General features: G+C 45.4%; 1 protein-coding gene and 1 long non-coding RNA gene across 11 annotated transcripts in view; one reads left to right on the forward strand and one right to left on the reverse strand.

Annotated features, from left to right (window-relative positions):
- Positions 1-27,849, reverse strand: part of LOC127596418 (LIM and calponin homology domains-containing protein 1-like) — a 64,250-nt gene that overhangs the window by 24,215 nt on the left and 12,186 nt on the right. For 9 of the 10 annotated variants that reach the window (XM_052058961.1, XM_052058971.1, XM_052058950.1 and 6 more), the window contains 6 exons: positions 15,414-15,484; positions 14,679-14,748; positions 7,837-7,943; positions 4,132-4,162; positions 1,882-1,992; positions 776-974 (listed from right to left, as the gene is read on the reverse strand). In XM_052058961.1, coding sequence (XP_051914921.1) covers positions 776-974; positions 1,882-1,992; positions 4,132-4,162; positions 7,837-7,943; positions 14,679-14,748; positions 15,414-15,484 — 589 coding nt within the window. Of the gene's footprint in view, positions 1-775; positions 975-1,389; positions 1,553-1,881; positions 1,993-4,131; positions 4,163-7,836; positions 7,944-14,678; positions 14,749-15,413; positions 15,485-27,849 lie in introns of those variants that run through there. The other variant, XM_052058988.1, reaches the window with a different exon arrangement.
- Positions 6,976-7,679, forward strand: LOC127597765 (uncharacterized). The gene is made up of 2 exons (XR_007961732.1): positions 6,976-7,284; positions 7,604-7,679. It is a non-coding gene; the product is annotated as an uncharacterized LOC127597765 (long non-coding RNA).

Raw genomic sequence — 27,849 nt, forward strand, 5'->3', positions numbered from 1 at the left:
CGTGTCACTCGGGGGGTTCTGTGGGGGGTGCTTCGGGACTATGGGGTACCGAGCCCCCTGATACGGGCTGTTCGGTCCCTATACTGCCGATGTCAGAGTTTGGTTCGCATTGCCGGCAATGAGTCGGAATCGTTTCCAGTGAGGGTTGGACTATATATATATAAATCACAAAATACATTCTGGAGAGGGGATATAGAACTTATTTTGTGATTTGTGCAGCTGATTGATTTTCTGTTTTGATGCATTATTTTCCATTTTCATAGTTTCATTTCAGTAGAATAATAGTAATTTTACATTTTTCAGAGGCGGTAATGAACACCTCTCAAGTTGAACGGACGCCTCTCGAGTTGAATGGAAGGAGCGTAATGCCATCTAGTGGAGGCATTGTTAATTGCGCCATATAATGTGAAGCGTCCAATGTATGATTTTTTTTTTTTTTTTTTACAAAATAGCCATTCATTGAAGGTGCGCCTCATAATCCAGTGCATCTTTTATTGCGGAAAATACGGTAAATCTCAAGTCTGCACTGTATTCCAGTACTCCATCTTGAAAATGAAAAATTCAAATGCTAAACTTGTCTCGTCATGTTCAATTCTAAATCATGTTGTGACTCATGAATGGTAAGTCAAGTTGAGTCTTTCAAAAGCTTTCGCCAGGCAAGTCCTTAAATTGTCAACTTGCGTCAAGCCATGCGACTCAAATGAAAATGATATACAATAGTGGCCTGTGACTTGGATAAAACACACAAAAGTTTGCCGGTTGTATAGGTTCGTACCATCACTGCTGCCGCGGGCCACCAGGACGTCCGGCGACGGGGTCTGTTGTGAACGCGAGCCTAATGAGTCCAGGCTGTCGAAGGAGTCCTCGCGGAAATGCCTGGGTGGGGAAAGCGAGTCGCTGCGCTCAGAGTCCCAACAATCGATATAGCCGCTATCCCGGATGCTGCGTTGGGGGCTCTCTGCCTCCTCCGCCTCCTAAAACGTGCCAGGACAAAGACAAAAGGACAGAAATGCTCACATTCTGCAAGATAACAACAAAGATGGATCCCTTCTGTTCATGTGGGAAGATATCAGGCCTTAGTGAACCGTTGATGTTCATGTTGAATGATGAATTGCTAACAGTTGCAATGCTAACAGACAGCATGAAAGCCAACTGAGAACAGAAGTCCTCAAGGAGATTGGTGGAAGGCATTTTACATCATGACCTGGCAGTTGTGCACTAATTCTAAAAAGAAGTGATTATCAGACAAACAAAATGGTATATCTCGTGTAGTATGAATGTAGCAACCGGCATACAGAAAGCACAAATGCAGATCAAGGAGAATTTTACAATGATACCCTTTAGTCAGGTAGGAGTTCGAGAGAATTCTGCTGAACAATAAAATGTTACCTGGTCAAGCATTATTTCTTTGAAGAGGATTTGTCAACATCCCACTGTGACCGTGCCGTTATTCAAACCTCCACGCCAGCTCTAATTCTCTCTTCAACTTGAGGTTCTAAAAACTTGCCGGCTCCTCCCTGCATCTGTCTGCATTTGAAAAATGTCAAGCTGCTAATGGAAGCTGGGGGAAAGGCCTTTCCTGTCTCGCAAAATAAAGAAAAGTGCCGCAATTTCCTTGTTATTGTTCACCCTCAATTTGGTGTTATAATAACTAACATCATCACTAATGTAATGCAGTGATTTATTTTGTAGAACTCAAGCTGATTTGACAACCTAAATGAAAGGCGGACGGATAAACCCTAAGTTGTCTCCTGCGGGTACCATAAATAAAATCAAGGATTTCAAGGAGATCGACATTGTGCACAATCCGAACAATTTTCACACAATTTTCCATCACATGCCACCTTTAAAACAGTTTGAGATGATGAAAGTCATCAAAACCTTTCGCATCTGTGACAGGAGGCCCTCAAACTCCCTCAGGTCCAACGTTGGCCCGCTGTAAAAAGTGCAGCTGTTGGCAGCCCGACCCAGCCAGTAGATGGTGATTAGAACCTGCGGCCATCAAAACAAACATGATTTAATTAATTGGATTGTTTATACAGTCATCTGTGGGGCGGGGGCGCGGGGGAGGGGGGGGGACCTCTCCATATGGACTAGACCAGGGGTGCCCATTCGGTAGATCCTGATCTACCGGTAGATCTAAGACAGGTCCTAAGTAGATCCGAGGAGTGTCGAGAAGAAAAAAAACAAACAACCATTTGTGTGTCTTTGTACATGTTAGTAATATATTTTTTTGTGTTAATATACACTGCACACTAATCAGTCTCATTTTCACTAAAAAAATATTTTAAAAATAAAATAAAGCAGGTAAATCTTAAATTTGTGTGTGTGTGTGCGTGCGCGCGGCGGTAAGGGTAGATCCCGTGAGGTTAGTTGATCAAAAAGTAGATCTTCGATCCAAAAAGTTTGGGCACCCCTGGACTAGACCAAAGAAGCAGGAGTGTGAAGAGCCAAATGCAGTAACCAGTAACAATGTATTTAGCTCACTGTCACACGGCTTGTTTATGTTTCTGCCTGTCATAAGAGCACGGATGTGCGCTGAGGCAATATGGCCTGTCAGCCACAGAAAGTACACAGCTCCTGGCCAAATTCCAGCGTGAGCATACTTTTGAATGAATGTGCGTGTGCGACACTGCTAGTCATGACTAGCTCGTCACGTTCGTAGATGCACCGAAACCCAAATTGCAAATCAAGTGTAAGACATCATTTTGAAATATTTTGTAAACGTCTGCATCTTCGACTCGAGTCGACTCGAAATCAAAAATGTATTCAATGCCTGGGAGGAATTGTCATGTCTTAAACAATTCCAGGTACACACACACACACACACACACACACACACACACACACACACACACACACACACACACACACACACACACACACACACACACACACGCGTATATACATACAGAGAAAGAGAGAGAGACTAAACTTCCTTCTAACGGTTAGTATCAATCTTTACATTTTTTTATCGATCGTTATTTTCATATTTCGTGTCTGAGATGACTACTTCCAACAGGAACATTTAGCGAAATCAAATTTATCTTATGGCTAATTAAAATAAGAAGACCAAGGAGAGCCGACGATAAAGAAGATAACACCAAAGACAAATGACGACAACAAGGAATAAGTGGATGAAAGAGACGAAGAAGAGGACAAAGATGAAGATGACGACAGCAGCGCCGATAGAATCGAATAGGAAAAAGACAAAAATGATGACAAAGAAGGAAACCACGAAAAAAAGTGACAACCGGGGACGATCATGACGAAAAATGGCAATGAAGAATAACCTGGAAAAGACGGCAAGGAGACGATGACAACGAAGACTGTACAAAGATGAAGAAAACGACAGGAATGCAAGAATGATGACGAATACAAAAAAGATAATGACCTAGCTACGTTTTGCTTTCCACATACGTCGGCTCTGTCTCCTGTCTTGATTGTTGCCTGCGACTAAAATAAGCACATTAAGCCACGCCGAGCTTTCTTATCGAAGCCGTCCCGGTGTAGTGCGCTGTTGACATGGAGAGAAAATATCGCCTTGCTCAAACTGCTGCTTTGTGTGGTTGCTCATATGTTTGTTTTTTTTTTTTTTTGGTGTTTCATTTTGTCATCGTTAAAAGTTATACATAGCTTCTCACATTGCTTGACGCCTTCCAATTGTGTTCTATTCTCTTCTAAATCATTGCACCAACAGCTGCCAATAAGTCATTTGAGGTCCATTTCAGCGGGAGGCTTCCTGCCTTCCTTTTCAAGGTGGGAACAATGTCTTGGCCTTGTCGTGTTTGTGCAGGCGCTCTGCGGTAAACACGGCGTGGCTTTGGAAGGAGGAAGCCGGCCGGCTTTGCTTTGTATTGACAAAAGTGAAAGGAGCAGATCCGCAAAAAGCATGTTTACCTTCCTTTGACCCTTACAAGTAATCTAAATTCCTCACTCATTTGAAGCCACTGACAAACACTGAAAAACTGCTTTGTGTGTGTGTGTGTGTGTGCGCGCGCGCGTGTATATGACTTAATCTTAACAGCAGCGTGTCTTTTTCTAACACTTGCATCACAGTGTTGCAATTTCCAAGCGTTCCAATTTTTAATGGTAAAAAAAAAAGATCATCTTAAAATGAAAGTCACTTACATTTTTGAGCTTTCGGCTGCAGTCGCTCGGCCTGTCGAGAACCACAAACACACAGAGGAACTGTGTGAGAAAGTGAATTGATATCTCAATATTTGGCATAAGAAGAATTGAAAGGGGCAGCCGCCCACGTGAATCGACAATCACTGACTAAGAAAATCCTTTTCAGTGGTTACTACAGTGGACATCTCATCATTTTATCAGGTTACAGGTTGTATTAATGGTGCGTGAAAGGGTTAATATTTCACACCGAACTTGTGGTCCTAATGGAGCCGATTGCATTTAAATGTGCCAGAGTAATGTTTTCATTTGAATTACATTTAAAAAACCCAAAAAAACCCCATAGATCATCTTTCTTTCAAGCTCCACGAAAAGAAGCAGACTTACCAAGGAGATCAATTGTAATTTTATGGGTATGAAGGAGAGGTGATGGAAAAGAAGTGTGTTTTTAACCATGAAAAAAAAAAAACTTCTTCCTGTTCCCCCCATTGTCCTCTTCTCACAGATTTTCTACATGAATTCCACTGGGAACCTTTTCTTTTGAAATTAGAACAACTTGGAATTCAACCAAGGTCTGAACAGATCATGTTCCACTCCATTGTAGAATTATTTAGAACAAAACTGTGTTTGGACGGGCGGAGGTTAAAAAGAGGAAACGGTCACTTATCGCAAAAGTCTATTTTGCACAGTGGCCCAAATTCAGCATTTTCCCCAAAGCCGACCAGCAAACACGCTTCCGAAAAGTCTTCCTGTCATGACACCTTTTACATAACCGGTGGAAGCAGCTGCGCGGCAACACATTTTTAGGTTTGTTCTGCCCTTGAAGAGACATTACCAACTTCACATAGGAATACAAATCCAACACCGCAGCTGTGTGTACATAGACCAGCATGCACTTTGATTTAGCGCTGTTAAATTGCACACTCCTGTGGATCTGTGCATGTTTTAAAGGAAAGATGGATTTGAGGGTGTCATTTTTTTAAGGGTAATTAAGAAGAGAAGGTGAGGTTGTAAACGGAGACTGCCAGACCGGGACTAAGCAACAACAAGTGAGCATTCTCGTCACTCCCTGTAGCTTATCGCTACTTATCAGCTGATTGTATTTATTCTGCCTTTATGCAATCACACAGGCAGGACAATGCTTACCAGAAAAGATAAAACAGCAACGACTTCCAAATGGACGCAGACATTAAAGTGGAACGAAATCCAAAAAAAATGTTTTATCAAGAATTTGCTGAATGTCTAAACGCTATATTCCGATTAATATTTGTTTGAGGACTAAGAATTTATCAATTTTCATCCCTTTCAAGGGAGCCGCCATGTTGAGTTTCTGTCCCTCGCACCTTGTGTCAGCAACATGCAAAAGGCCACCTGACCAAAACCCCCAAACAACGACGCAGACTTCCGAGTGTGTTGTGATAACCAGCATAAATAGGGGTGATGGCATCATGGTTTGAACAAAATTTGCGACCTTTGACAACCCTTGACAAGAAGACATTCACTCCGTTCGCTAACACTTGCAAGCCTTCACCACTCAGCAAGATAGCCCCTCTAGTCTATTTGCTATGATATGCCGCCCTTTTGGATCCGCGGAGACCAAGTATAAGCCTAAAAAGAAGCTCAAAGACCGAAATCAACACCATCAGCGTTTGTTGTGTCAACACACAAAAAATACGCTTGTTCACTTGATCAGAAAGAAAACAGGTGACATGCTGACCAAAGAATTCCTCGTCTTGACAGAACAAGTCGGACGGCTCATATAAAAAAAAAAAAAACACACACACTCAACATTGCACTGTTGTGTCAGGACATCTTTGTAGAATGACACTTTGTTCGCGAGTGTGATGACAGCACACACATAGCACATGTATAACTACAAACACAAGCTTTTGTCACCAGGCAACAACGCAACCGCGCTCACGGCTAAGTCAGCGGCGCGTGCCGACCGCAAAAGCGCATCATTGTTCTGCGCAATCTTCCATTGACTCGCATTGAGCTATTTGTGTTGGCATCCAACTGACTGATTGCCAGGAGGAAACGCAACATCACTGACAGACACACAGATGGATGATGAAGCTATCGCTAATGAAAACAATTGAAGATACTGCCATTATTTCCTAGATTGGGGTATTCAGAATGCAAACACAGGTCAGTTGGGTGGACAACTGTAACGCTGACAGACGTATTAATTCAACAACACAGTAAACCCCCGCAATTTCAAAACTTCCAGTGTTACCCTTAGAAATAAATGGCTTACAGTTGCATGAGCCTGTTAGTACTACTGAGCTTAGCTTTTCAATACTAACTGCTCATACTTCATTACTCTCAGCAGAGTAGAAAACATACAAATGTGGCGAAGACACTTCCGTTAACAACCCAGGCTAAAGCTAGCTCCTCCCCACTGTACAGGCTTTTGATTCAACATATTTCCTTGACCTCAACGACTACAGTCCTATTAGGCAGGGATTTGGTGGAATCTTACATTGTTATAGAAAGAGAACAAAAGTTGTGAGCAGAGGTGAGCTTTTCAGCAAATCACTGAGGATCAGTTGCTCAAAAAAAAAAAAAGGCCAAAAGGTGAATTTTTGTGCGTGTGGATTGACTGCATCCCCTTTCATTTGTTTCCCACTCTTTTCTGTGACCACACTCGTAACGTAAAATGTGTACCGGTAGCTCAAATCATGTTTTCCCATTGAAGTAAATGGAAATGCCTTCAACCCATTCCAGCCTCCCATAAAGCATCCTATTTTAAAAAATGCAGCAATAATATAACTAAACGCACTCTAAAGCAGAGGTTCCCAAACTACGACCCTCTAGCCCTCCTGTTGTCCTCGGATCTAAATGACTGTGTTAAAAACGCCCCAAAAACAACCTAAATGATAATTTTTTTACTTGAAATTTTATGACTTTTCCTAGATTGGCCCCAACTGCAGAAAAATTGAAATGTTGTTTTTATTCACATTTCCATGGAAGCTGTACAAAAAAAAGTACAAAGGTGGTCTTCGGGTCAAAATGACCCATGACGCAAATAGGGTTGAAATCAAGGTCACAAAGTTATTTACACACCATAGAATGTTTCAGTGTTTTAGTTGTGTCTCAGATCAATTAGTAGAACACGTGAACAAGATGGTAGCAGACATAAACAAGACAAGATAGGTGGCGTTCTCGTAGATGGCAGAACTTTTTTTTGTGGATTTCAAGGGGCTTTAAAGGTGCTACAGATGACAGGACTCCGAATTCTCTCTGTGCTGACGCCATGAGTGTGCATTATGACATTGAAGAGGCTTTAGAGCTGATTTTTTTTCTGCTGTCCATTCATTTCCTGTTTTTCTGTGAAGAACTCAGAGAGGATTATTTAGTTATTATTTATTTCATTAATAGTGTTATTATTTGTTTCCTGACTTTTTTCTGTAAAGAACCTGGAAAGGGTTATTTGGTTATGTGTGGCTTTCTGGGAAACAATACATTTTTTAAGCTCCCCTACGATTGTCACACTTTTTCTGTTACAATTTGACACCGGCCCCCCATCAGAGAAGGGAAAAGTTATGTGGCCCTCACAGGAAAATGTTTGGGGACCACTGCTATAAAGAATTAAATGGCTTGTGCCTCATGATTTCACGTTTCACATCCATCTTGCGGGATCTTGCAGTGTGCTCGTCAGTTTTTGTGCAAGGTTGAGTCGAAAGGTGAGCGAACGGTCAGACTTACTTGGAAGCGGGGCGTGTCGACGTGTCCTGAAGGTCTCCGGGGTCAAAAAGCTGGGTTCCCTTCAGTCCCAACTCCTCACATCCACGCAGAAACACACTCAGGTTGTCCTGTGCACATGTTCATTGAAGAGTTAGCCGCTGAACCCATTGGAACTCAGTCACTCACCAATACAACAGAATTTACAGTAAGCAGTCCCTCAGACTGAAGAAATCGGGAACTTACAGCATGCTGTAATTTACATTCCCAAATGAATTCCCTACGCGATGATCTATTTGTGATGTGTTGGTGACATCGAGTGATCCAACTTGAGTTTTGAGATATCCGAGCTGTCGCTGGGCCAGTAATTTGCTTAGCCTTGTGAGCAAAACGTGGAGTTTTGCACACTGTATGATGTCAGTAAGCTCAACTCACTTCACAACAAGCAGCATTTTTGTACATTCACTCCTTAAAAAAAGGCTTCAGCTGTTTATCGCCACTGCCAGTTGAAATTCACTGTCAAACTAAACATTCAAGAGAATCACATGCGTTTTTCAGCAACCACACACCTTTGCTTTAGTCAAAGTCAAAAACAAAGTCAAAGACAAAATGCATGAAGCCATAAACAGGCTTGTGTTGCTATCATTTTTTAAGCAACAGAGCTTTGAACACAGTGAAGCAACACATGTAGACAGACAGTATAACAACACTCGCAGGCATGGACTATATTCTTTATCATCTGCTTGGAGCAACTATCACTACTGCAGGTTACTGAGGAGCTGAGACCAACTCTGTGAAGACAGTGTCTACGAAGACTCTTCCCAATTTTAATATTTTATTACAAAGGCAGTGGGTACCATAACCAGATTTGTTTTATTGTAATCAGTGGTTATCAAAAGTGTGTCATCACGTGAAAGATGGCGCACCACGACACTGGGGACTGCATGTTCAACTCAACTCACATGTATTTATCGAGCATTTTCAAACAGCCATCGCTTCGCACGAAGTGCTGCACGTGGAGCAACTAACATACAGTATACAACAGTAAAGCAAAGCAACAAATCAGTAACAAAGACGGTAGAGAGCACCAAACAGTATAACTAAGATCATAATTTGGGTCATGCTGAGTCAAATGCCAAAGAATACAAGTGAGTTTTGAGGCGGGAATGTTCAAGTATCAAGTATCAAGAGCAGCTTTATTGTCAAATGTGCTGTACGTGTAACATACAGTGCAGATGAAATTTCCTCCCTCTTAAACAGACAACAGACAACTGGAGGAGCCACTGCGGGTGCTCATCATGTTCATCAGTTCCACAATTTCCAAACCGGCAGATTGGAAGGGATGGACAAATTCTTTGGCCACCATGTTCATCAAATATCATTCATTCATTCATCTTCCGTACCGCTTGATCCTCACTAGGGTCGCGGGGGGTGCTGGAGCCCATCCCAGCCGTCTCTGGGCAGTAGGCGGGGGACACCCTGAATCGGTTGCCAGCCAATCGCAGGGCACACAGAAACTAACAACCATTCGCACTCACACTCACACCTAGGGACAATTTAGAGTGTTCAATCAGCCTGCCATGCATATTTTTGGAATGTGGGAGGAAACCGGAGCACCCGGAGAAATACTAGATAGAAAGGTCATTCAATATGGTAAACATAGGCAAAAAAAACGAAGTAAAGTAACAGGAAAATCCGGATAGCAACTCTGCGGCGTTTCCTATCTGACGACTGAAAATTGAAATCGTCATCTAAATGAATGCATCTCTCCACAGTCACCAACTTCTTCTTGATACCTTTTCTCGACCTTTCACGCAGCCATCTCGAGCATCGGCATTCTCTTACAAAATCTGTGTGGGTTGCAACCTGAGCTGAGCTCTCCCTCCTTTCTCCCAGGTTCTCTCTCTCCCCTTTTCGCGAGTGCACTGGCCAGCGTGCACTTGCTGGCTTTGTTTTCCTGCTTTCTATCATTCAGTGGGCTGCAAGCAAAGTAATTTCTCTCTACATCTCAGGGTGTCACCGTTTCCTTCTCCACCCTGATTTCTCCCAGACCGAAACACAAATACAATGACCTTGCATTCATAAGACCAAAGTCAAGTCTAGTGAATTGAAAACGAGCATTTAAACGAGTGTGCATGTTATCCTTGTAAAGTGGCCTTGGGTGTCTTGAAAGGCGCTTATAAATAAAATGTATTATTATTATTATTATCCTGCATGGAGATAAAACACATTTACACACACATCAGAGAACATTCTCACGGCGCTCGGGAGAAAAGAAAAACGGCCGACCCGTGGCTTCCTGTGTTTTGGCGACAGGGCCGTCTTCGCGCCGATGAGGCGGCACTACCCGGACACAACTGTCTCTCACCCACAACTCCACACAAAACAATGTTTTTGACAGCGTTCTTGAAGTTAAGCTTTTCCTAGGGAAGTTTTTATGTGAAGAAAACAAGAGCTGTACTTTTGGCGAACACAGTTAAAAGCGTCTTTTCTCGAATAAAGGGCATAATATGAAAATATAATTGGATTTATGAACATCACTCTGCAAAATATGACTGATTTCAATAACTAAATCTTTTTTCATGTATTGTATTGTATTATATAACAACTGCAAGACCTAATGGTATTATTATAATTTTTTATAATATTTATTTATTTTTTCCAAGATGGCGCCCGAGTAGGCAGCCTTTGGCAAGTGCTCTTCAAGAGCCTTGCTTTTTGGTTCTTTTTTGGTGTTTTTGTCTTTTGTTTTGTCACATGTTGTTTGTTGTTTCATTGTGTGGACCTGATATGGACTGTTTTCAGCGCTTTTTGGCCACAACATTCGTCAAAGGAGCAGTATCTGTGCTTGGTGGTTGCGCCTTCTCGGCAGCACGCCTGTACCAGCACAGATTTTGATTGGGAGGAATGTCGGCGCCATTGACTGTCGGTGCTGGACAGACCTGGGGCGCTTGTGTTTTTTGCGCCAGTAATGGGCAGCATTTTTCACGACCCCGTTTTGATCAGTGGAGATGTCGGCACTGTTGGACAGTCAGCGTTGGTGCGGCTGGATGGATGGCTGCTGAAGTTGAGGATGAGGAGAGAGGAGCGTTTGCGCGGAGCGCCGATGCGTATTTGGAACCGAGAGTTGCCGCTTGGAATTGAAATGGATTTCCATGGGACAGGAGAAGTGAACCAATCTCTTTTCGTCAATGGACGCGACAGCTTCTTTTTGACTTTGAAACTTAGCTTGTAGCAGACGTGTGCACATTTTGAGCATGACGTCTCTGATCCACTGGTTAAAGACACTTTGATTCTCTCCTTTCACCTCAAACTGCTTCAAACAACAAAGCGTGTGATGGAAAAGTGGTTAGGACTGCACGACTGTCCGTGTTTTATGTTATGTGTTGTGTTTATTATTTTACTTTATATTAACTGTCAAGTCAACAGTATTTATGGAGCACTTTCAAACAGCCATCGGTGCATACAAAGTGCTGTACATGGAGCGATTTAACATACACAATAAACAGTAAGACGAATTGGTAATAAAGGCGGTAGAAAGCACCAAGCAGTAAAATCAAGAACAAATCTAAGCGCTTTGTTACAGCTGCCGCTGTTGTGAAAGCGCGATATAAATCAGCATGTATTGTATTGTATCAGACACTCAAAAGGAAGTGCCTGTACTTATATAAGTAGACTGAAAAAAGTGCTGGAGATGCAAACCAACATTTTATTTACCGGTACTTCTAGTTCCTATGGCATTTTGGCATACGTATTATTTTTGATGTTAGGATTATGATCCCAAATGTTTTAGAACGCATCTTAAAGCATCACCTGTGCAGTCAAAGGTGGCAAATGGTGGCAAGATTTTGGACTAAACAAAGGGTAAAATATAGTTGGGGGAAATTATGTATGATGGATTCAGTGAGGTGGGACTTCATTGAGAAACACTCGCAACAGAACAAGGTGAGGCAGTCAAGAGCCAACCCAATCCCCCTGAAAATATACACTTCTGCCCGTTTCCAGATTTGCAGGCCACTGCAGCTCGGACAGTCGAAACTGGGTGTCGACCGCAAAACTGTGACTGACAGCTGAGAGTGTTTGGAGTAAGGATTGCCGAATGTCGGGCGTACATTCTCGCTCAGTGGGAACGTACTTGGAAACAAGTTGACACTGTGTGAGACTGTGATATGTACAGTCAGTGAGTGACTGACAGTAGTGGACCTGTTTTGCTTTTTTTTATTTTTCACCACACTTGATTTACCACTGTTTCTTGGTGGAACCGACCCTCAGCTGTATGATGAAAAACTCAACAGTGAGCATATTTTTTAACTACTTCTTTACGACCTTGAGGTGCCACAAGATGGTGCTATAGCCCTGGCTAAAAAGAATGTACCGGTAGTTCCAGGAAGTAATTGAAGCTCAGTTCGTGGTAGTGAGAGAGAGTCTTCATCATTTGTACAGTATGCCTCGCATATACACACTTGTGCATTTCTTTTCAAAAACAAATCATCTGTGTCTCGACTTCTCTCGACTTCCTTACACAAGGAAGTGACGCTTCCTCGGGTAGACTAAGAAGTGACGCCTCCATTGGGAGCAGACGTGTCCAACAAAGATTAAAATAAAAAGAGCGTCAATTGTGAGCAGACATATTCAATAAAGTTAAAAAAAAAGTGTCCACTGTAAGCAGATGTGTTCAATAAAGATTTAAAAAAAGCACATGTGCTTGTTAAGATCTACGCAAGTTGGACTGTTATTTTTGCAGGGCACCAAAGAAAGCAAGTGGAAGTAGTAAAGCTGGTGAAAAAAGTAAAATAGTGCGCAAAACTATTGCATTTAAGACAGATTTGATCATGAAATATGAATCAGGTGTGTGTGTGTCTGTGTTGGCAAAGGAGTTTGGCAAAGAAAGACCATCTTAAAGTCAGTGATGTGGCTAAAGGATCTCGTGTGTTTAGCAAACAAAGGCCACAAATATTGGAGGAAGAGAAGAAAATTTTGCTTATTTTCATAAATGAGAAACAGCAAGCAGGGGACAGTCTTAGCCAAGATACGATTTGTGGCAAGGCAAGACAGTTGTATAGAGATTCGATTAAAAAAAAAAAAGGATCCTAGCATTGCTCCTGATGAGTTTGATTTTAAAGCAAGCAGAGGATGGTTTGAAAAGTTGAGGAAAAGAAGTGATTCATCATGGGGAGGCAGCCAATTCAGAAAAGGAAGCTGCTGAAAAGTTCAATGTTGAATTTGAAAATCCCATCAAGGCCAAGGAATGTCTTCGAAGCCCAGCAAACTTTTAATATGGACGAGACTGGACTTGTGTGGATAAAGTGTAAAATAGTTTAAAAATTGTTTTCTAGACTTGGAATGGATTAAAATATTTTACATTGATTATAATGGGAAACATGGCTTCGGTTTTTGTGACGGATTATGGTCGAAAACCGAGGTTTGACTGTAAGCTGTATAGATAACACTTTTGCCACACATTAGCTTTACTGCTTTCCTTTACTTTGGAATAGTTTGTGTTTTCCCAAAGCAAGAAAAAGATGACCGTAGAATGGTATTTGACTGGTAAATTTGTAAAACGTAAACAGGCAACAAGTAACCGGTTGATGGCGGCTGAGCTGCCAGGACGCTGAGGTAGCTGCTCTAATTACAAAAACTCCTCAGAGGGTCGTTTTCCCATTAGCCCTAGACAGGAAGAGGAAAGGGGGGGTGGGGGAGTTGCCTCTATTTTATTATGAAGGGGCCTGATAAAAGCAGAGCTCGTTTGTTTGTTTTTCACCTCCCTAATTGCAGCCCTGGCGAGCAAAAAAACATGCAAAGCTGCGGGGCTTTAGGCATTAAGATGCATGTTAAAAAGTGGGGGGGCTATATGATTATTCACAGATAAACATGTTGGATTCGTGCTCCTGGTCTCGGTAAGGCAGACATCTGTACAATAAATGAAACGGAACATGAAGCTGGCATTTTTCCTCTTTCTTTCCTGTGTCAAGTTTGACAATTTACTCATTTCTCTCCATGTTGTGGTGAAAGCCTGTCCGTCAGCCTGACAGCCACTTTATATATCACACTCGGCACATGGGACAAAGGCGGAAAATTTGTTGCTCGAATAGTCTTTGCCAACACATCTGATTACCGACCAAAAATGAAGTAATCTATTCCAGAAACATCAAAATGGAGTCACACACACACAAGAAAAAAAAATATTCTGACCGTACTCCGTGCTTAACAGGAGTTGGCTAGTGGACCAAGATTGAGTGCATCGGCATAATTACTTGTTATTGTTGTGGTAAAGAAAACGCCTGCAGGGAATGAGACTGGGTGTTTACCAGACACTTGTTAAAAAAAATTAAATTGCGGGAAAGGTTCATTGGCAACCATTAGTGATGCCGCCAGATAAGATTCCAGCCCAACCCAGATTTGTTTGTCTACTGCATCGTCACTGATCCAAAAAAAGTGTCCCTTGGCACTTTTTTAGAAATGGAAGACTTCCAAATTAATTACTTGGTTATTTTACATTCAGACTGTAACATTGTCTAAACAAATGTTGTTCACGCTGACCCGCAAAAACAAGTGAAAAGCTCGTCAATGCGCATGCCAGGCCAGTAGTTGGCGATGGGCACATTGCCCTCAGAGTTGAGAGTCTACATGTGAATTCTTGTTGCATTTCGGAAAGAAATATCCAAAATTCAACAAAACCTCTTTAAAAAAAAAAAGGACAAACACACAAAATGTGGAGACACATTGGAGGTTGAACCCTGCCATGAATAGCAAAAAAAAAAGGGGGGAGTCGAACTAGATGACATTCCCCAATACTCCCACTACCCAAAGAAAAAAAAAATCTAAATGTTGTTGGCGCATAATAGAACTGAGGGTGAAGGACTTACCAGGCCAGCAATGGGTGTTGGAAGCCTGTTGATCTTCTTCACCAAGCCGGGTTTAATGGAGCTCAGTAACCTGACAATGAGAAGCTCAGTTAATACACAAACACAATTTCTGAACCATGTACTGTAGCACCTTCTAGCATTGATGGCTTTTTGATGACCCAGAGCTTAAAAAAAAAAAAAGATAACACAGCACAAATTATTTTAGGGTCTTCAGTTCAGTTTGAGAACCAGCGCTGTATGGGCCTCGTGTTTCTTGTATGCGTTTCATTGGGAGGAAGTCGTGGAATGAAACGTGTCCTGCAGAGGAAGCACCCACCCATGGATAGCCTTGTGCCATTTGATATCGCCGGCATTCTGGCAGAGTTATTTAGTGATGAAAAGATGTAATTTCCCCATTAGGAAACTCCTCTTTCCCACCGCATAACTCGTACAACTTCAATCACAGCAAAGCCCAGCTCTGTTTCGTTCTCCCAGAACAGCTTTCAGCAAACCCAGCAGAGGAGTGTTGTCTGCTGTCCAAATCGGAAGTGTCCTGTGGCAACGATGTGGTCGGGAGTGCGCGATGATGCCCTCCGACTCCCATAAATGTACGCCTGAGGCCCGCCGACCACAAACCTCATTTCACGCTTGCTGTGAATCGACAGCTAGCCGATGACAAATATCCGAGGACGGGAGCAACAAGGACACGCGTACGTCCTTCGTAAAACGGCGGGGAAATTATAGAGCACCACTTACTCGCATAGCAGTATACCATTCTCCAATCCTCCCCTGAAGTTCTTGTCACCAAAGCATCTTCCTGTCACCGCCTACGGAGGAAAACATCCATGAGTCCACTCTTTCAGAAAATGTATTAGGCTGTAAATCCAAGCGATAAACATACTCAAATAAGACAACTTTAATTTCCGGGCTTTTGAAGTCTTCAAGTCCGGGAACGGCATTGTACAAAAAGCAGCCCGGGCCATACGTCAAGTCCATCGCTGGTTAACGGTGCTAAACGCTAACGAGCTTGCCGTAAGCTGCAATCATCCTGAGCAAATGGCCATGGCGAGCTAATGTGTTGTGACAGGGGATTTATAAATGGAGGGGGGAGCTGCCTGGTTGCATGCATTTGCACTAGAGCCCGCGAGTCAATTAAAAGCGTGGCATCTTTGAATTTGAAGTGGTTTTTGTGAGACATTGAAATCTCTTCATTGTGAGTGTTGTCAGGTGAGGCACGCAGGCCGCGGAGCGGAATGTGCATGACTCGCTTGTTTTCACTGGAATGTCACTTGCATTGTTTCACAAACAAATAGTTCGGGAACATTCTCCGCCTGACTTCCCTTTTAATTTCCTTCAAAAGGAATGCTAACACGCAGAATTAAAATACAGGGAGTCAAAGGGCACACTTCAAAAGTTGCTAAAACATTTTTTTTTGGGGGGGGGTCAATAAAATTGTCCAACACAATCTCTTGGAGGGCTGACTTGTATTCATGTATTGTTCATTTAGCAGCATTTCTATTAGCTGCTCTGCGTCCAGTGTACAATATGTGCGTCATTGATTATTTGTCCAATCGGGGTTTCTGCCTATTTGTGTTGCCATGTCAATGTAATCTGCTCCAAAGAGTGCTGGCCCATGTAAATCAATTGCAATGGAACTGTTCGCATGTGTGAGGTGCCTTCAAAAGCTGTGTACTTTGACTCCATCTTGCTAATGGAGTAGTAAACACATAATGACAGCAAATATTTGTATGAAAATAACATCTCGGCCAGGGGAATCAAACTCATTTTTGTCACGGGCCATTTAGGGGTTACGTCTTCCCTTTGAGGGCCATTACGACAGTGAAACCGAATAAATGTTCAATCGTCACATCATATTATTACTTGTACACAACAAATCAAATTGATGGATTACTAGTTTTGAAATCAGTCAACTGTTGGTTTGTTGTTTGTTCAAATATTGTGCAGATGAGTGTAAACAGTGTAACTTTAAAAAATTGCAAAATCTCAACGTTATTTATTACCCATGACAATTTGACATTTCAGTCCAGATTTGAGCAAGGATCATGGAAGTTGACACATATGATTTGCTTTCGCGGCCCAAATAAAATGATGTGGCGGGCCGAATCTGGCCCCCGGGCCTTGAGTTTGACACACATGATCTAGGCCATCAACACAAAACATTCCAATGAAAATTATTTTGGTAATTGAGCCTGCCCTCTTGTTGCGTGTGACCGCATATTCTGTATGCCTGTCTTCAGATAGCAATGCAATGGCATTTTGAACTTTGAGACTGTCGGAATCGTAAATCAAGTGTCCCTATATTTTGAAATGCTTCAATGCAAACTGAATAACTAGCCTTTTCACGCATAAAAAGTGATGATGTTGACAAATTTGAAGAGGCCTTCCCAGTGCGTTTGAAGAGATAAAACTGGCTAAAAAAGGATTCTTCTCAAGTCAAATCATCCCTGGCAATGGATCACAGGCCACTTGCCAAAATAACCTCCTGTTTTGGAAAAGGATCCAAATCAAAACAGGGGACTGTTTGAACTGCTCCTCGACTCTGCCTTCCGGCCTTAGGGGGCTACAGTCTGGAAAAATCTACCTAGGTCCCAAATTAACAAGCAATAAGTCTAGGTATGAATGCAGGCCGGTTGCTGTGCTAAGTAATGCACTACTCATTCAAGCCCAGAGGCGACAGATGCCTGACAGGCTCATCTTGACTCTTCGTCGATGACCGAGTGCACAAACAAAAGATGTGTGCTGCCAAGACACGTGGCTGGCTTTTGTAATCGGATGCATTCTTCTTTTACAGGATGTTGTCTATAGTGGGTTATGTAATTGTCAAGTTCACAAACGCATGCGAGTGCGTCTTGCGGCTTCGCGGGCCAATAATCTCGTTAATACAACTTGGCGAGCGCGCTTAAGCCGCAAATGCCTTTGGTTTCCGATTAGCGGGACAAAGACAACAATAGGCCAAAAAGCCCTTTCGGAAAACAAATACTGTGCCATATTGTGTATGGCACGGCACGGTTCTGAAACTTCACATGACGATAAGAGATCTCCGGACGGGGCTCTCATCAGCAAGTTCAACCCGAGGTCAGCAGTGGTCTGCATTGGCGTATTGTCAGCAGATACGACAATGCAGATCTTTTCATTAGCCATCACCACAGGGATACCCTATTGTGAAGATAGGAATTGTTGCTTCTGCGCCTGGAGTGCTGCCACGCTGAGATGGCGGACCGAGTGGTGACCTGTTGTGGTGTTTACAGAATTTCATGTCGATTGGTGAAATTGGTGTCATGGGCTGAGTATTGCTTCGTTTTGGGGAACTTGACTGGATATTTTTTTTTCATGGCAAATCCATGGAAAGACGTACTGAGGCTCTCAAAAAGGAAGTTCCTTCTTTACTCTCTACATATAATTAAAAAAGCAATTGAAGAGCTCCACTTTTACACCGCCTGGTGCTCATGCTATTGTGAAGGTTTTAATTTAGTGTGTGTGTGTGTGTGTGTGTGTGTGTGTGTGTGTGTGTGTGTGTGTGTCAATTAGGACTTTTCAGACACCTGCAAACACTGTAGCCCAAAGGTCCCCAAACCACGACCCACGGGCCAGATGCGGCCCGCCTCCACATTTTGCCCGGCCCCCTGAACAATTCCCAGTGATGCATTCTTTTTTTTTCAGTCTGGTCACGTGATCGAGACTCGTAACATTCTATTTCACCCTTCTGCAGTCTGTGCCCTATCTGAAACCCCACCCTCCAAAAGAAAAAAAATCCTGGACATACAGTAATCCCTCGTTTATCGCGGTTAATGGGTCCAAAACCACACGCGATGAACAAAAGTCTGCTAAGTAGTGACACCCCCCACCCCCTCCATATCGGTACTGTCACGTCTCGTGCCCGCCAGCAGGTGGCGGGTTTTTTCCCTCCGCCATCTGCACACCTGTCCGTAATTTCGGGCCGTTTATCCTCCTTTATTAAGAGGCTCCGGCAGTCCTCTCACTGCCGGAGAATTCCTTACCGTGCCATTACTCTCTCGCGCTATTTCCTCGATTGATATTACTCGCTGCCTTTTTGCCTTACGGCCACTACTCTTGTTATTCGCGTTGCATCTAAATTGTTATTTGCTCTAGTTTACTGATTTCAGTACTTCCTCGCTCTTTGTTTTTCCGCGAGCGTTTTCGGTTGTTTTCCTTATTTACTGGTCCTTATTTGACCAGCGTTTTTTGTTACAGTTTTCCCTGTCGGGCTCTTTCTGTTCGTTATTAAAACCTTTTGTGTTTCTTACAAGATCTTTTCGTGTCTGCTTTTCCTGGGATCCACCTCGTTATTTTTGTTGTGCACGAGGCGATCTTTCATCGCCTCGGGCGCAACGTGACAGAATTCTCCGGCCACCATGGATCCCGCAGATATCGAAAAGATATTGTCCGCTCTTTCCCGACAAGAGCAACAGATGAGTCAGCACGGCCAAGCCATTTCGGAACTCCGCGGCGCGGTCTCCATGCTGGCTCATCGGTTCGATGAATTCGAACCTCGCTTAGTTCGGGTGGAGGAACGGAGACCACCACCCCCCGGGGTTCGTCCTACCACCCCGGAAGCGCCCTCCTCATAACCCACTATGTCGAGGGAGCCCTCGCTTCCACACCCCCCTCGTTACGGGGGTGAGCACGGGCAGTGTGGACACTTCCTACACCAGTGCTCTCTCATATTTGACCAACAGCCGTCTGCCTACGCTAATGACGCCGCCAAGGTGGCTTATGTTCTGAGTCTATTAACAGGTCCGGCGGCGTCGTGGGCGATTGCGACCAGTGACGCTAAGCCGAATCTCCGTTCATCATTCCCTGACTTTGTGGCAGCCTTTCATCGGGTGTTCCACCATCCCGTGCGGGGCAGAGAGGCAGAGGGTCGGCTACTCGCCCTTCACCAGGGAAGGCGGTCGGTCGCGGACTACTCCATTGAGTTCCGGATCCTGGCCACACAGAGTGGATACGGCGATCGTTTCGCCGTGGCCTGAACTCGCAACTAAAGGACGAGCTGGCGACCCGCGACCACAGCACCGATTTGGAGGAGCTGATCGACCTCTCCCTCCTCATGGACAATCGCCTGAGGGAGCGAGGCCGGGAGTGTGGAAGTGATCGGTATCCGTCTCGACTCACCACGTACCATGAGGAACATCGGGGGTTCGGTGATCACTCCCGGGGCCGGGAGACAGCAACCACGGAGGAACCGATGCAGCTGGGCGGTAAGGACGTTGGTGCGGAGGAAGGAAGGCGCCGTCTCCGCGACCGTGCTACGACAGACAGCGCTCAACCACCTCCTCACGCCGCAACCAGCTATCCGGGGTCGTCCTTCCATGTCCACCCCGAGTACTGTGAGTCACGACCTCGCGCGTCACCCCCCGAGTCTAGGCGTGTCGACACGCGACCGGGACACCCCAACAGACTTGAGCTCGAGGGGGAGATATTTGGTGGGTCTCGGTCAAGGCGGGTTCGGGCCCTGGTAGACTCAGGAGCGGATGACTGTTTGATGGACACTAATCTCGCGTCCGAGCTGGGTTGCTTTTTGGAGGAGTTGATTGAAAAGAAGCGGGTTCGTGATCTTGATGGGCGTCTCCTGGCGGTAGTAACACATAGAACGGAGCCGCTAAAGCTTCTACTCTCTGGCAATCATATCGAGCATCGCCGGTTTTATGTAATGCGGTCCCGCAACGCTCCGATCATCCTCGGATTGCCCTGGCTTAAGGCGCATAACCCCGTGATTTCATGGGCGCGCCCAGCAATCGATAGCTGGAGCCAATATTGTTATCAGCACTGCTTACAATCAGCCGTCGGGAGGCACGAACGCGTCACGCCCCCCGAGGAGATCTGCCTTGACGGAGTGCCGGAGTGCTATCGGGATCTTAGGGAAGTATTCAGCGAGGATCGCGCGCGCTCCTTGCCCCCACACCGCCCCTACGATTGCGCTATAGACCTGCAGGCGGGCGCCCCGTTGCCGACCTCGCGGCTGTATCAGGTATCCCAACCCGAGCGCGAGGCGTTGACGGAATACATCAACAGCTCGCTCGCTGCAGGTCTCATCAGACCATCACGCTCACCGTTAGGGGCGGGTTTTTTCTTCGTGGGGAAGAAAGATAAGACCCTGCGACCCTGCGTAGACTATCGGGGATTAAATGAGATCACTATCAAGAATAAATACCCCTTACCCTTGATAGACTCCGCCTTCGCCCCACTGCAATCGGCCACTGTCTTCTCGAAACTAGACTTGCGCAGCGCTTACCATTTGGTTCGCATCCGGGAGGGCGACGAATGGAAAACCGCTTTTAAGACCCCCCTGGGCCATTTCGAATATCTAGTTATGCCTTTTGGACTGACAAACGCCCCTGCCGTATTCCAGAACCTTATTAACGACGTTTTACGGGACATGATTAACATTTTTTGTTTCGTTTACCTTGACGACATTTTGATTTTTTCACGGTCATTACACGAGCACCGGCAACATGTTAGGCTGGTGCTACAACGTCTACTGGAGAACCGGCTCTTCGTCAAGGCAGAAAAGTGTGAGTTCCATGTCCCCGTCATCTCCTTCCTGGGGTTCATTATAGAACAGGGCAGGTTACGAGCGGACCCCATTAAGACGCGTGCGGTCACTAACTGGCCGGTTCCTACCAGTCGCAAGGAACGGCAGCGCTTCTTGGGGTTCGCCAACTTCTACAGACGTTTTATCCGCGGATACAGCCAGATGGCGCTTCCCTTAACCCGCCTTACTTCTGTTAAGATCCCATTTAAGTGGGATCCTACCGCGGATGCGGCGTTTGCTAACCTGAGGGCGGCGTTTACTAGTCCCCCTGTACTACAACATCCTGATCCTGACTATCCTTTCATCGTTGAGGTGGACGCCTCGGATTCAGGGGTGGGTGCGGTGCTGTCCCAACGCTCTCCAGTCGACCAGAAGCTGCACCCCTGCGCCTTCTTCTCCCGTCGACTCAGTGCCGCCGAATCCAACTACGACGTGGGCAACCGGGAACTGTTGGCAGTTGTGACCGCCTTGCAGGAGTGGCGGCACTGGCTCGAGGGGGCAAAGGAACCTTTTACCGTTTACACGGATCATAAGAACCTCGCTTATCTCCGCTCCGCCAAAAGACTAAACGCCCGTCAGGCCCGGTGGGCCCTCTTCCTCACCAGGTTCGACTTCGTCCCTACCTACTCTCCTGGGTCTAAGAACACTAAGCCCGACGCCCTTTCCCGTCTCCACGAACCTGCGGGGAGGGACCGATCCCCGGAGACCATCCTCCCGGCCCAGTGCATCGTGGGGGCCGTCCAGTGGGAGATTGAGCAGCGGATCCAGGCAGCCCTGGAGGGGGTTCAGGTGCCGGCGGGGTGCCCAGCGGAGAGACTGTTCGTACCTCCTTCCCTCCGATCTGAGGTTCTGCAGTGGGGACATGGGTCCAAGGTGGCGTGTCACCCCGGGGTGAACCGGACTGTGCAACTCGTCGCTCAGCGTTTCTGGTGGCCGGAGCTCCGTAGTGACGTGACGGAGTTCATCAAGGCCTGCACCTCCTGCGCCTGCGGCAAGTCGTCCCATCAACCTCCGGCGGGACTGCTCCAGCCGTTGCCCATTCCTCTTCGCCCGTGGTCCCACATCGCCCTGGACTTCATCACGGGCCTCCCGCCTTCCCGGGGTCAAACTGTCGTGCTCACGATCGTGGACCGCTTCTCCAAGGCTGCTCATTTTGTGCCTTTGTCCAGGTTGCCCTCGGCGCTGGAGACCACCAACCTCCTCGTCAGACACGTCTTCCGTCTCCACGGCATTCCGGCGGACATTGTGTCAGATCGGGGGCCCCAGTTTGTGTCTCGCGTCTGGAAGCGGTTCTGCCGGTCCCTCGGAGCTACGGCAAGCCTGACCTCGGGATACCACCCCCAGTCCAATGGACAGGCTGAGCGCGCCAATCAGGATCTGGGGGCGGCCCTCCGCTGTGTGTGCCTCCACCGTCCCGCATCCTGGGTCGACCACTTACCTTGGGTGGAATATGCCCACAACACCCTCGTCTCCTCCGCCACAGGCAGGTCACCATTCATGACGGCTTACGGGTACCAGCCACCAACCCAGGAGGGGCAGGTGGAGGTCCCGTCTGTACAGCACCACCTTAAGCGGGCCCATCACGTGTGGAAGGAGGCCCGGGCTGCGTTGTCCCGCACTGCGACCCGGAACCGGCAGATCGCTGATCGTCGTTGGCGCCCGGCGCCCTCATACGTGGTGGGAAAGAAGGTGTGGCTGGCAACGAGGGATCTTCGCCTGGCCGGCACGTCTGCAAAACTGGGACCCCGATTCACTGGACCATTCGAGGTCGAGGCCGTCATCAGCCCCGTCGCAGTCAGGCTCCGGCTACCGGCCTCCATGAAGGTTCACCCCGTGTTCCACGTCTCCCTGCTCAAGCCTGTGTCTTCCAGCACCTTGGCGCCTCCTCCCGCTCCGCCGCCACCTCCGCGGGTGGTCGATGGTGACCCGGTGTACGCAGTACGTGCCATCCTGGACTCTCGGCGCAGGGGCAGGGGTTTCCAGTACCTGGTCGACTGGGAGGGCTACGGACCGGAGGAGCGGCAATGGGTGCCCCGCTCCTGGATCCTTGATCCGTCCCTTTTGCGCGACTTCCACACTGCTCATCCATCCAAGCCGGGTAGTCCGCCGGGAGGCGTCCATTGAGGGGGGGGGTACGGTCACGTCTCGTGCCCGCCAGCAGGTGGCGGGTTTTTCCCCTCCGCCATCTGCACACCTGTCCGTAATTTCGGGCTGATTATCCCCCTTATTAAGAGGCTCCGGCAGTCCTCTCACTGCCGGAGAATTCCTTACCGTGCCATTACTCTCTCGCGCTATTTCCTCGATTGATATTACTCGCTGCCTTTTTGCCTTACGGCCACTACTCTTGTTATTCGCGTTGCATCTAAATTGTTATTTGCTCTAGTTTACTGATTTCAGTACTTCCTCGCTCTTTGTTTTTCCGCGAGCGTTTTCGGTTGTTTTCCTTATTTCCTGGTCCTTATTTGACCAGCGTTTTTTGTTGATCTTTTCGTGTCTGCTTTTCCTGGGATCCACCTCGTTATTTTTGTTGTGCACGAGGCGATCTTTCATCGCCTCGGGCGCAACATGACAGGTACATGTACATAATATTTATAAGGCCAAATTTAATGGTATACATATAAGATAAGATATCCTTTATTCGTGCATTATACATATATTATTATACATGCATGTAGAAGTAAATTTTAAAGTAGTTAACACGACTTAATGCTGTATACTAATAGATTTAAACATGTATAGGTTAGGTTACTTCATGAATAACAAAATACAGTAAACATATACATGTAGTATATGTTGCTCAATGTGACTCGCTGTTGTTTTGCAGATTTTTGCTGCTTCTCGCGGATCTTTTGCTGACTTTTTGCAGACTTAAAAACAAAACAAATTATGAATACGTTTGAAAAAATCCGCGATGCACTGAAGCCGCGATAAACGAACCGCGAAATAGCGAGGGATCACTGTACCCCTGTCAAATAAAATAGAATAATGGGAAAAAAATTTGGTAAGAGACAAAATTGATTTAGAGTGTATGGTATTTAGCATGCAGTGAACAAACAATTATTATCATTATTAGTATTACTTTTTTGCTCAATGCAAAGATAATTGGGAGCATTAATTCAATTTCTTCGTCTGCTTGCTTTCTGGTTTTCACACTCAGGTTGATGAGAGAGAGCTGCAAAACAGTAGTGTCTCCTAGATATTTACATGATTACATGGTCTTTTTTCTGTGAAAAACTTAAAAAGGGTTATTTGGTTCTTATTGATTTCATAAATAGTTTTATTTATTTTCAGATTTTTGTTCAAGACCCCAGGAAGGGTTATTATGAATAAATGTTTACATTTTGACACTTCTGCAATCGTCACACTTTTTGTTACAAACTGAATGCGGCCATCTAGAAGGGAAAAGTTACTGTATTTGGCACTCACTGGAAAGAGTTTGGGGAATTGTCAGAAGCTCTGTCTGTCAATTCACCAAATTAAATAATCACATGTAAAGTCATTGATGAATTTAATTTAAAGGCATGAATTAACACGGCATTTTTCAAATATCACATGAAAGTTAAGTTCACGTAAAATCCCGCAAGGTCTTGCTTCATTCATGCTGCAAACTTTCTGAACACAGCACATCATTGTGAGGGCTATTATTTCAGAATGCCACCATAGGCCTGGAAAACAGGATCTTTTGTATCTGATCTAAAACTGATTCATGAATTCATTTTGAGGTTGTTTTTTTTTTTATGAGCGTAGCTTTTAGTTTATTGTGGGACCATACATGTCTCAAGCCTGCAGTCCCGCAAAGCTACATGAAACATGGATCATCTCCGGTAACGACAGATAAGAGAATAAATGGCATCATTTTATTCAGGCGAATCAACACTGGGCTGCAAAACGTTTCGTGATCCCACAGCTGGTTTGCTGCCTTTTCGTTCTGTGCGAAAGGAATGAGGTTGGAAAAGTGGTTTGAAGTCGATGAGTGAATTTTCCGACTTCCAAGGTGGCATCAGGGGCCTAACGGTGACATAGTGGTGGCACTGTCAAATGGGGCAGCAAAAACCGGGACTTTAGTGTCTAGTTCAACCTTGACTCATCACAACACTGCAGGTAGATATATTCTAAGTGGATTTTCAGTTATATTTCTGTTTTTTTTAAGGTTTCCTTATAAAGGTTGATGGGATCAAGTGCTACTCAACGTACCTTGCGCCCTCTAACATACATGACTCAGGCTACGGTGCTGTTGTGACTTTAACCGTTAAAGAACACCAACTTGTGCAAACCGTACTGAAACATTTAACAGTTGGACATGTGCATTCAAAAGCTTAGAGAAGGTCACATTAAGTTCACCTGTAAAAATGCTTTTTAGGCTTGTCCTGAAATTTCACCCAAAAGCGAGACATCGCTACCTTTTGTGTGTAGTGGAAGACTAACACTGCTCAGACAAAAAAGGCAACACCCGCCAGATCAGTTAGACCGTCCTGCTGGTCAAATCTTGTGCAACTACCCGATTAGTCATGCATCCATCCCACTTGGCAACACACACATGGACTTCATTCGAGCAAAACAACATTGCAACTAGCTTGTAGCTGCTAGCTTCCAGGTGTCTACAACAACCTTATTCTATGTGGTGGTGACTTTAGTATCTTGCCTCACTTGAAATGAAACTTTTGAAGCCCTAGCAGCTGGTTGCAGTGCTACAATTATGTGATGGCAGGATGTCACATCACATTAAACTTAACGTGGCTCGGACCATGGTACGGAAGCAAACCGTAGGAACCAGTGGCTACTTTTTGACGAACTTGTTTTTACGACGGGCTTTAAAACTTACAATTCCAACATGGCTCTCTTTTCCATCTCCAGCACTTCCCCCAAATCTTGATAAAGCCCTCAGATTATATTGAGCCAAATTTCCATTAAAGTCCCCTCACAGTGAGATAAATGTTAGAATTCCAACCAGTGCCTCCCTTTTCCACCTGGATTAGATGATGGAACAATGTTTGGGCTGCGGATTAGCCTCTCTCCTGGCCCGACGAGTTTCACTCACTTCCTCCTCAATTCATCAACTAAGGTTCCGAGCCCAAAAACGGGAAAGGAAACAACAGTATTTGGCTAAACTACAAGCCTTTGCGGTTGTATTGGATTAAGTAGAGGATGGCGACTGGTGCCAAAAAGGCCAGGGGAATGGGGTTGGGTGCAGAGTAAGTGTGAAGTGTGTGTGTGCGTGTGCGCGTGTGCGTGTGTGAAAAAAATCCCTTCAAAACCGTCCGCCCCATGCACTCTTCAAGGTCCTCTCAGTCTCTGCAGCTCAAACCTCAATTTAGCCAGCATAAATCCCCATCCTACTAACCCACATTATCATATCACCAAAAGTATACGCTCAGTCAAGAGAGTCAATGAAGCACAAGTGTAAATGGATGCAAATGTGGTCAACGTGTGATTGACATGCAAGAGAATACTGAAAATAAACTTAAACTAAGGCTCCAAGACCAAAACAGCCCATGACAATCCTATTTTATTTTCAAATAAAACATTTTGTTGAAGGGTCGCCCCATTTAAATTGACATTTCTAAGTGCAATACAGTGCTTGTCGGATGGATAGTTATCGCTACCATGACAACCGACAATGGCGCTAGTGTGTTGCGACAAAGCTGATTCGCAGGTGCTAATCTTCCAACGCCTTGGGCGACAAGCAGCAAATCACATGCCTTTTGGTGCACTCTCTGGAAATCTTTCGACACTCCCCTCCACAACTGGAGTTGTTCACTCCTCCATGTCCACACTGCGACTGAATGATGCTTATGCAATGTTACCATTACCGAGTTTAGCCACTTTGACCAGATTCAACTGTATTTTCACACTTGAGAGGAGTGGACCAGCACTTCATCGCCAAGCCACAGAATTATACTTCATACAGCGGATCTGAACATGCAGTGGTGACATCATATTCCCTGTCGCCAGATTTTCAACTTTTTCCAGCTCTCATCCACGGGCCGTTTATTTTACCCCTTTCCCACTGCCGCAAAACCATGGGTAAACACGCTTTTTTGGGCAGTGGGAAAGGCTCACTGGCCAGTGGGAAAGGCTCACTGGCCAGTGTCGATCCGTGTCCAACAGAGGCGCCATCGATGGCGGGTTGTGATCGCCTCCGAGTGCAGTTTGAAAGCCTAACACGGGACTTCCCGGTAATTACGTCAGAATCAGAATTATCCTTATTGGCCAAGTATGTAGAACACACAAGGAATTTGTCTCCGGTATAACACGTTGCATTAGTATCATCGTAAACAACAAAATCATTGAACCACTTTAGAGTGACCAGTAGCAGTATTTGTAGTACATGAAGAGTGACTACGTCAGTGACTGTTTAAGGAGTTAATGGCTAGTGGGAAGAAGGTGTTTAAGTGTCTACTGGATTTGGTGCGCATGGATCTGTAGCGTCTGCCTGAGGGGAGTAGCTGGAAAAGGTGGTGGGCAGGGTGCGGGGGATCCAGGAGGACGTAACCAGACGCAAAGTGGTGGTGGAAGGGGGCGCAGAATCGCCTTCTGTTGGTCAATGGGAAAGGGACAATAAATATTCCAATTGGTTGCGTGTCGCCACGGATCACTACTACCCACTAGTTTCAGTGG

Source organism: Hippocampus zosterae, chromosome 1 (genome assembly GCF_025434085.1).
Source record: "Hippocampus zosterae strain Florida chromosome 1, ASM2543408v3, whole genome shotgun sequence".
In the NCBI taxonomy this organism is placed as follows: Eukaryota; Metazoa; Chordata; class Actinopteri; order Syngnathiformes; family Syngnathidae; genus Hippocampus; species Hippocampus zosterae.